Source organism: Hordeum vulgare, chromosome 3H (assembly GCF_904849725.1).
Source record: "Hordeum vulgare subsp. vulgare chromosome 3H, MorexV3_pseudomolecules_assembly, whole genome shotgun sequence".
In the NCBI taxonomy this organism is placed as follows: Eukaryota; Viridiplantae; Streptophyta; class Magnoliopsida; order Poales; family Poaceae; genus Hordeum; species Hordeum vulgare.
The window spans coordinates 394,301,191-394,310,550 of record NC_058520.1 but is presented as its reverse complement, the minus strand read 5'-3'; the positions used below and the strand labels follow the sequence as shown (position 1 = coordinate 394,310,550).

The following is a 9,360-nucleotide window of genomic DNA, read 5'->3' as shown; positions in this document are numbered from 1 at the left end:
TTGAAGTGCGCGTGCTTGTCGGGAACGACGTGTGTCACCAGGCCTGTGTCGTAAGGCATGCACGGCGACGGGTGGCGCCCTGGCACCGATGAGCACAGTGCACCTAAAAGTGGCAAATAAGCTTTCTGTTACTTTGCAGAGTATGCACCGATATTGTATACATCGATTGATCATGCAATAGGTATAAGGGTGCGCCTGATGGCTTGTCTCTTAAGAAATAAGTAAATATAGAGGGGAGAAAGACACTACATGTACAACGTACAAACCCGGTACTACATACGTACAAACATGTTCAACACCCCCACAATCGAAGCGTCGCCAGTGACGCAAAAGCTGGACCGAAAACTCTCGAAGGTCGAGGTAGGGAGTCCCTTCGTCATCACATCGGCGAGATGCTCATCGGTGGGCACATGCAAAACTCGGACACGACCAAGGACGACGTTCTCCCGAACGAAGTGTATGTCAAACTCAATGTGCTTCGTCCGACGATGATGAACAGGATTGGCAGAGAGGTAGACCGCGGAGACGTTGTCACAGTAAATAATCGTGGCCTTGAGAACCTCACATAGCACCTCCTGGAGCAGCTGTCGGAGCCAGGAACACTCGTCGACGGCGTTAGCCACAGCTCGATACTCGGCCTCAGCGCTCGATTGTGAAACCGTGGGTTGTTGTTTAAAGACAACGAGATCAGAGAGGGCCCGAGGTAGACACAGTAGTCAGAGGTGGAGCGTCTGGTGTTGGGACACCCATCCCAGTCGTCGTCGAAGTAGGCGACAAGGCTGGTGTCGGAGCATGCCGTCAGGGTGAGACCCATAGCCGTGGTGCAACGGATGTATGGTATAATAGGTCACACTAGAGCCCAATGGGTGTCACATGGGGCGTGCATGTGAAGGCACACCTGCTGTATAGCATACTGAAGATCCGGTCGCGTCAGTGTGAGGTACTGGAGAGCACCGACGATGGAGCGCTAGAAAGGGGCGTCGGACGCCGGATATCCCTCGACGGCGGACACCTTCGCCTTCGTGTCGACACACATGGAAGCACGCTTGCAATTAAGCATGCCTGCTCGCTCCAGGAGCTCGTGAGCGTACTTCTGCTGATGCAGAAAGAAGCCAGTGGCACGGCGAACAACCTCGATGCCGAGGAAGAAGTGGAGAGCCCCCAAGTCCTTGAGGGCGAACTTCGTGCCAAGACGACCGGTGATCTGCTGCAGGAGCGCTGGTGAGGACACAGTCAAGATGATGTCGTGTGACAGCCCGAGACCGACGTTCCAGAAGATCCCCCTTTCTTTCCGTTTCCGTCGTGTGATTAGTTTTATTTGTTGCATCGTCATTTAGTTTGCATCGTCGCATCATGCATGGCATCTTGCATCGTCTGTCACGTGTGGTGTTTTGAGTGGTGTGCTTCGAGTGATCACCGAGTCGTAGTGCGATAGTAGCTCTCCCCCTCTCCCCTCTTATTTCGTTTTTGCGGTTGCTAAAGTTTCCCGTTTTAAACCTCTATTTAAAAGGGTTCGTCTTCTTCTTTTCAATAAAAATCCTTTTATTAAATGTGGGGACAACCCCTTGGGTTTCCTTTATTTTTTCCCTTTGTTTATTTTCTAAAAAACAGACTCTTTTCTTTTCTCCTTTAAAAAGCCTTTATTTTAATCTTTAAATAAAAGGGGTTTAAATTTTATTCTTTTGTAAAAGGGTATTATTTTAATTCTTAAAAAAAGGTTTCATTTTATTTGTTTTAAAAAATGCCCAATCTATTTTAAAGTTGGGTATATTTTTAAAGGAGTCAAAAGACATTTTTTTATTTTTTATTTTGTTAAAAACCTTTTTTATTTTATGTTTGTTTTCTGATTTTTTTAAAGCAAAAAGGTTACAAGAGAGAGGGAGAGGTCGAGCCGCCCACGGCCCAGCCAAGCCCCAACCCTAGCGACAGGAGGGAGATCGCTCGATCCCTCCTCCCATCTCCCTCCTCGAGCCCGTGCGCCGTCCCCCCCCATCCTGCCGATCCCCTCTTCCTTCGCCGAGCACGTTGTCGGTGAAGTCCAATCCAGCACGTTGTCGGAAGCCACGCACCACCCAGCGCGCCTTATACCGCTCAAGAGAACCGCCAGGGCGAGTCTTGTAGCGAAAAACCCACTTACTAGTGATGACATTTGCAAAGGGAGGTCGTGGGACAAGCTGCCATGTGCAGTTGCGCTGTAGGGCATCGAACTCCTCATGCATCGCAGCGAGCCTGTTCGGGTCCCGAAGGGCTGCGCGGACTGAGGTGGGCAGTGGAGAGAGATCCGAGGTAGACGTTGACGTGGACGCAACACATGCGTACTCGGCATCAGGGTAGCGCGTGCTAGGACGAAGAGTCCCAGTCCGAGCCCGAGTGACAACACCGGTGAGAGGTGAAGCTGCTGCCGGTGGAGCCGAAGGAGAGACCGGCGAGGATGATGTCGAGCCGGGCTCCGAGAGCGCGGTGGCGGCGCCGGGCGGGACAGAGCCGTAGGCCTCGGCGTCGGAGACGCCGGGGGCAGCGACGATGGGGGCGTCCAAGAGGACAACCGCGCCCGAAGTGCCGCGGGAGGGGGCAGCTGGACCCGGGGCGGCTGTAAGGCCCATGGAGGAGGCGGCCACGACGAAAGGTGCAGGCGCAACCTGGGTCGTGGCGGTGCTCGGCGGCGAAGCAGGGGGCTCGCCAGAGGTGGTGGCGGGGGCGAGCCGCACCACAGAGGGCGCCGAAGGGAGCACGGGTGGTGACGGTACATGCTGAAACGGGAACACGAACTGATCAAAGTAAACATGTCGTGATGTGTAGACTCGGTGGAACACTGGATCATAGCACCGATAACCTTTGGTGTTGCAAGGATAACCAAGAAGGATGCAAGGAACTGACCGCGGAGCAAGTTTGTTAGGTGCGGTAGACACTATGCTAGGATAACAGAGACACCCAAAAATACGAAGACCATCATAAGATGGGCCCGTACCGAAGAGGAGTTGGCGAGGAGCATAGTTCCAGCGAGGGCGACACGGATGAATGTTAGTGAGGAGACTGGCGGTGGCGAGAGCATTCGACCAGAACCGAGGTGGCACGTTGGAGTGGAAGAGCAACGTGCGGATACAGTCGTTAAGAGTGCGAATGATGCGCTCAGTGCGACCATTTTGCTGAGAAGTGTAAGGACAAGTGAGACGAAAGACGATGCCGTGAGACGCGAGGAGCTGGCGAATGACGGCATTGTCAAACTCTTTGCCGTTGTCAGTTTGCAGAGCAAGTATAGGACGACCGAACTGTGTGGTGACGTAGGACTAAAAGGTGGTGAGTGTGGCAAGGGCGTGGATTTAAGACGAAGAGGGAATGTCCACACATAATGAGAAAAATCATCCAATATCACCAAATAGTATAGGTAGCCCGGGTTGCTTGCAACCGGAGACGTCCAAACATCACTATGCAATAACTTAAACGGAAAGGTGGAAATAGTTGTAGACTCGCTAAAGGGAAGACAAACATGCTTGTCAAGACGACATGCCTCACAAGTATGGTTGTCTACCTTATTACATGAGAATGAAAAACTCTGAAGAATCCGACGTAAAACTGTGGAGTTGGGATGACCGAGGCGAGCGTGCCAAAGATCGACACTGGCGGCGAGGACTGCTGGACGGGTGGTGGTGGCGGAGGTGGAGGGATGCACTAGGTAGAGGTCCTCGGGGCTATCACATCGGTGGAGAACCATCCGTGTACGGGCGTCCTTCACAGAAAAACCAACAACGTCAAATTCGACACTGAGAGAATTCTCACGAGCAAGACAACGAACAGAACAAAGGTTTGTGATTAAGTCAGGAGAAACAAGGACATTAGACATGCTAATAGGAGTAGAAGAAGACGAAAAAGACGTATGACCGACATGTGTAATGGGTATGGAGGAGCCGTTGCCAACGGTGATATGAGTTGGGGTAGAAACGGGAGTTGAAGATATGAGGTTACCGGGATGAGATGTCATATGAGAAGTGGCGCCCGAGTCCATGTACCAGTCACCTCCGCCACCGTAGTTTCCTGGTGTCGGTGCCGATTGTAAGGCGGCAAGGAGGGAGGGATCCCACGGAGGCGGCACCTGGGGCGGGTAGAACCCGCCGTAAGGTGGCGCGGGAGCGGTGCCGTAGCCACCCGGGGCCGGCGATGCAGGAAGGGTCGGGTAGGGTGCAGCGTCAGGCACGACACCTGGCCCGACGAGATATGCTTGATGGCTCGGCGAAGGAGGACCAAGGAGGCCCGGGGCGGGGGCCCAAGGCACGGGCATGGAGTACGCTTGGACGACTCCTGTCCATGGGTTGGTGTCGTAGGTCCATGGCGGGGAGGGCTGGTGCTGACGAGGCGCCCCTCCCCCGGACGCCTGGCCGCCCCCTTGTGACTGCTGCTGCTTGTGGCCACCACCGCAACGGTTGCCGTGCCGCCTGCCACCCTGCGGCTGCTGTAGGGGAGCAGCGGGAGGAGCGAAAGCCACGGGCGGGAGAGAGTAGAACCCCGGAGGCGGGTGGGGCGGCTGATGCTGCCCAGGCGCAGGCGGGGCGGGTTGTGGCGGTGCACCACGAGAAGTGCCGGCGGCGAGGGCCTGGTGCTGCACGCGCTTCTTCACCCCTTTCATCCGGTGCTCCTCCAACTTCAAGTATGCCACAAACTTGGGGAAGGAGGGGTCCGACATCAAGGTGAGGTTGCCGGCGGCGTTGCCGAAGTCCTCATTGAGGCCAACAGTGAGCAATGCTGAGAAGAAGGTCGTCCTCAACCTTGGCGCCGATGTCGCGGAGCTCATCCGACAGCTGCTTGACGCGGCGATAGTAGTCCTCGATGGACTGGTCGTCCTGATGACAGGAAATACATTCATGTTGCAGAAAAATGCAACGCTGAAGCTTGTTGTCGGTGAAGAGTCCGTTGAGCTTGTCCCATACGGTGCAGACATCATCTCCATCACTCACGGCCGTGTGAAACAGGTCCTTGGAGATGGTAGTGAAGAACCACCGGATGAGCGTAGCTTCAATCGCGAGCCACTCGGGGTCATCTCCCATGAGGTCGAGCCGACGGTGCCATCAATGTGATCCACGAGATTCTCCTCGCGGAAGAGAAGCGAGAAGTAGGTTTTCCACATGTAGTACGTGGAGTTGGTGGCTTCAAGGATCACGGGAACGCGGTCTTGGATGGTGATGTCGCGGATGTCAGCGGGATCGGGACCGGCGAAGGGATTGGTGCGGGACGAGGCGACGGACATGGTGGCGGAGCGAGAGGTGAAGGGATGTGCTAGGGTTTAGGGAGGGAGAGCGACGGCACGGCTGGAGAGGTGGCGCGGCGGCTGTAGGGTGGTGCGACTGTATGAGGGGAAGTTGCAGCGGGGGGAGAGGGTGGTTGCGGCGGCGCGGGGCGGCGACGACGGCTGCAGATGGAAGCGGCGGCGGCGGCAGGAGGATGGTGCGGCGACAGGAGGGAGGGGGCAACGGCATGGAAAGGTGGTGACGGTGGCGCGGGGCGGTGGCTAGGGTTGCACAAGCTTTAGGAAAGGATCGATACGATCAATGATAGCATGTTAGTTTGAAAAGAAGAGATTGTGTACATCGATGATTTAATTGATCGTGCAACAGACACATATATAGATACAAGGGGTGCGACCGGTGTCTTGTCTCTCAAGAAATAAGTTAATACAGGAAGGCGAGAGACACTATAGATACGACGTATAAACCTGGACCTATATACGTACAAACATGTTCAACACTTTCGTTGCTTTGCATGAACAAAGACAACAATATACACCACCAATTGAACAGTCTTCTGCTGAATTTATCCGTATCCATTGTACTCCGTATCTACACAATAATGTATATTATAATTATTTTGGTATAAAAGGAGTACAAGAATGCATGAATTTTTTATTGTGCTCAGAAAAACTATAGGATTATTCACAAGATTGGAGTGAAATTTGCTGTGGAATAGTATAAATGAATCCTAGAAAAAAATCATATGGATTGTAATCTTTCGTATCAAACAACGCATGTATGAAAATTAAATCCCCAAGGAGTAGAATCCTTCAGAATGCTTTTGACAATCCTTTGAATCGAAGAGCCCTTAGATATGTTGGAAACGAAAAACTGCGTCACTGTACATGCTGTTAAGTTGTCCCATCATTATGCCGTCGTTTTAGCTCATCAAAAGCACCCAAGCTCTGAGCAGTGAACCCGCCTGCAAACTAAGATCATGGTAATGATAGTACCGAAGGTTATTTTTTGGAAAAAAAAGGTTACGATCAATTTCATTCAACTCATCTAGCTGAGTTTTAGTTAGGTCTCAATCACCTTTATAATCATTGAATGTGATGCTATAAGAAACGTGTGTGTTGAAGTGAGTTGTAGTACTACTTTGTATTTGTTTTTGTTTTGCAAATGAATGAAATTAAATTATAACTTATCTAGTTGAGTTCTAGACACTCCCTATCTAAACACGTAAAGCCGTAATATGTATCAACAACAATTCCTTTCTTTCCTTTACCTGATGAACCCGGAACGCGAACCTGACACCCTGATGGAGCAACACTTCGCTATTCTGCTCTTTCAGACGTTTGAAGAGTGCTGTTTCCCTGCTCTGATCTTTGTTGATGCCTCTTAAACCATCAATCTCCGAGACCACCCGCGTCATGTACTGCTTTGCTAGGTTGACACACGCCAACTTGACCTGCGAGAATTCAGACGATAATGTCAGCTTGCTTAGCTACGCACCACAACGCTAATACGTAGGAGTATTAGCCCAGGAAAGAGTTAGCAAGAATGCACCTTGACAATTAAACCTGCATCTGACATCCAGCCAAGTGGGATATCTTGCTCCTTGTACCGTGAGATGAGATTGTTCTTCGTGTCCGCGGCATCGCGATCTTGCAGGAACTTGTAGACGCTCTTCTCCGTTCTGAGAATAAACAGGACAGTGGAAGTTTACTCAGCGGACTCATGCATGTAGGCAGGCAGCTAAAAGATTTCCTAATGGGTGCGCCGATTCCCAGCCATGAGCTCGGAAGACCTACTTCTCAAAGAGGGAGTACATCTTGCCGAGCGCTGCGTCGCGGTGGAGCGCGCGGTCATCGACGAAGGACGAAATCTGCTTCTCTAGCTGCACAAGGCCCTGGTACCTGGCAGCGGCATCTCGCAATGCATCTGCTCTTTTCTCCGGCCAGTCGAAGTGCTTCAGGACTGCTTGTTCATCCACCAAGAAGGAGAGCTCTTCGTCGAGCCATGTTACAAACGCGACGACGTCTTGGATGCTCGCGAAGGTCGCATCCCGGACTTCGGCGACCAAGGTTCGCACAAAGTCCCCTTGGGTCTCCACATCGGCTTGAACCTACAACGCCGGCCGGCTACAATTAATATTCTGCTCTGTGGTGGTAATTACTACTCTAATTAGTAAGCACGCAAATATGTTGCTGCACTTGATCAAAGAGGAACTAGGAAACGGCGCATTATTTCGTACTCACGGCAAGGAGATGGGGGGAGTTCTTGGTGATCTCTCCGATCAGGTCGCTCTTGGGAGCCGTTGACCCGCCGGACGCCTTGGGGCCTCGGGAGCCTGTCTGCCTGGCCTCGCCGCGCCTCGTCAGGGACTGGTAGAACTCCACGATCTCGGGCGCGCGGCGCATTCTTTCGCCACCGCCGCCCACGGCCACGGGCAGACGGCCCTTGTCAGGCACTTTCGTAGACGGTGGCGGCGGGATAGGACCTCCCGGCAGCCGCGGAGGAGGCCCAGGTGGCGGTGGAACACCTGGTGGGCGTGGCGCGCCCGTCAACGACGGGTTGTTGGTAGGCGGCGCGGGGACGTTTGGCTTTGTCCGTCTGGGCGGCGGCTTCGGCTTCCTCGGAGCTCTCTTGTTGGAGGCATGCCGCTCCTCCATCGCTCGTACCTTCGCGTGGTGTTCTCCCTTGCACACGAAGCTGTTGAACGTCTCCGCTGTCTATCCCGCCCCACATGCTGCCGTGTTACTGTTAATAATTTGCAATTATTCGTATTGACGCGGATTAGATTGACTTTTGCGATCACGTATGGGTCGGAATTGAGTCCATTGTTAAATAAAAAGTACTCTCTCTAAACTAATATAAAAGCTTTTAGATCATTACAGAGGAAGTAATTAATACTATCAGTGTACTGTGATTTAATAGAGAGCGTGAGCAAAGAAAACTTTGGCTCAACAATTAGGCATGCGGTTGTACAATCTAAGGATCTGAGTTCAATTTCTAAAAATGACTGGTGATATATAGCGGTTTTTTCTATTTATTAAGAATCAATCTTGATGCAAAGATATCTTGATACTTATTTAAAAATTCTAAGGACATGCTTGTGTTGATACTTGTATGCATCCCATTATATGCATCCATCACTATTTTAGGATCAGGAAACGCCTCGCATCGCTCCGAGGTGGGGCGACCCGTGCGGACCCGACGCAGGCGCCACCCCTTCCTCCTCCGACTTTGCTCCCCCTGTCGTTGTCGAAGGACGCCTCCGGTCAAAGGCCTTGAGGCGGGTCCTCATGCTCCTTACACGATTGATGGCAGTTGTCGGAGAGTGGTGTTGAGGCCTATGAGAAACCCTTCAAGAACCCTAGTTCAAACACTCGGGATCTTTGCCCGCACCGTGTCCTCTGACGATGACCTTGGTATAGCTACGACGAACGAAGCTTCGCGAGGACTCACACACACGAGGCACGACAAAGAACACATTAAGCTACCCAGGTTCGCGTTATCAAGCAGTGTAAAACCCTACTCATGATGGTTTGGGATTGCTCTTGGGGTTGCACACGGGTGTTACACGATGGTCACAGATGGAAGCTCGACCGGCGAGGAGAAGATCCCTCTCCAAGGTAGCAGCCCTGCCCCTTTTATACTGCCTTGATCCTCTTCTCGGGAAATATCAGTGGGAAAGGGTAGCAAGAGCTCAGTCATATCCTGACAAAAGATGATCTTCGTGTGCAGAGGTGTCATCTATGACACGCTTGTCGGCTCACCAATGACGTCCGTCCTGGCGAGTGGTGTCATCGTGGTTTCCTTGCACCAAAATGGCAAGTCTAGGGACTCGCTTTGGGGGAGGACAACCACATGCTTCACTTTGATCACCAAAGAGGAAATCCTCTCTGTATGCACCCGCTGACACATTTCGACGTGTCCCTGCCTGCGTAGGACGTTATCCATGTGGCGGGCACGCCACCGCGCACCCACGCCATGCGACCCCTCCAGGCGAAGGGCTTTGCCGGAGACCGCCTCACGAGGAGGGCCTCGTGACACTCCGTGTTGTTCTCGAAGATCGTCTTGGCCTTGCGAGGTGACTTGCACTTGTGGAGCCCATTTGTAGTCCGCTTCCGTACAT

General features: G+C 52.5%; 1 protein-coding gene across 3 annotated transcripts; it reads right to left on the bottom strand.

The window, feature by feature from the left end:
- Positions 1–5,530: 5,530 nt before the first annotated feature.
- LOC123440024 (protein CHUP1, chloroplastic-like) lies at positions 5,531–7,944 on the bottom strand. 3 transcript variants are annotated; one of them, XM_045116617.1, is made up of 5 exons: positions 7,481–7,944; positions 7,034–7,347; positions 6,789–6,918; positions 6,508–6,690; positions 5,531–5,828 (listed from the first exon to the last, which is right to left on the bottom strand). In XM_045116617.1, the coding sequence occupies exons 1-5, from the start codon at positions 7,892–7,894 to the stop codon at positions 5,661–5,663; spliced, it is 1,209 nt and encodes a 402-aa protein (XP_044972552.1). In that variant the 5' UTR covers positions 7,895–7,944; the 3' UTR covers positions 5,531–5,660. The 3 variants fall into 3 exon arrangements, with proteins under 3 accessions (XP_044972552.1, XP_044972553.1, XP_044972554.1); XM_045116618.1 differs by lacking the exon at positions 5,531–5,828 and adding an exon at positions 5,872–6,208; XM_045116619.1 differs by lacking the exon at positions 5,531–5,828 and adding an exon at positions 5,872–6,201.
- Positions 7,945–9,360: the final 1,416 nt, after the last annotated feature.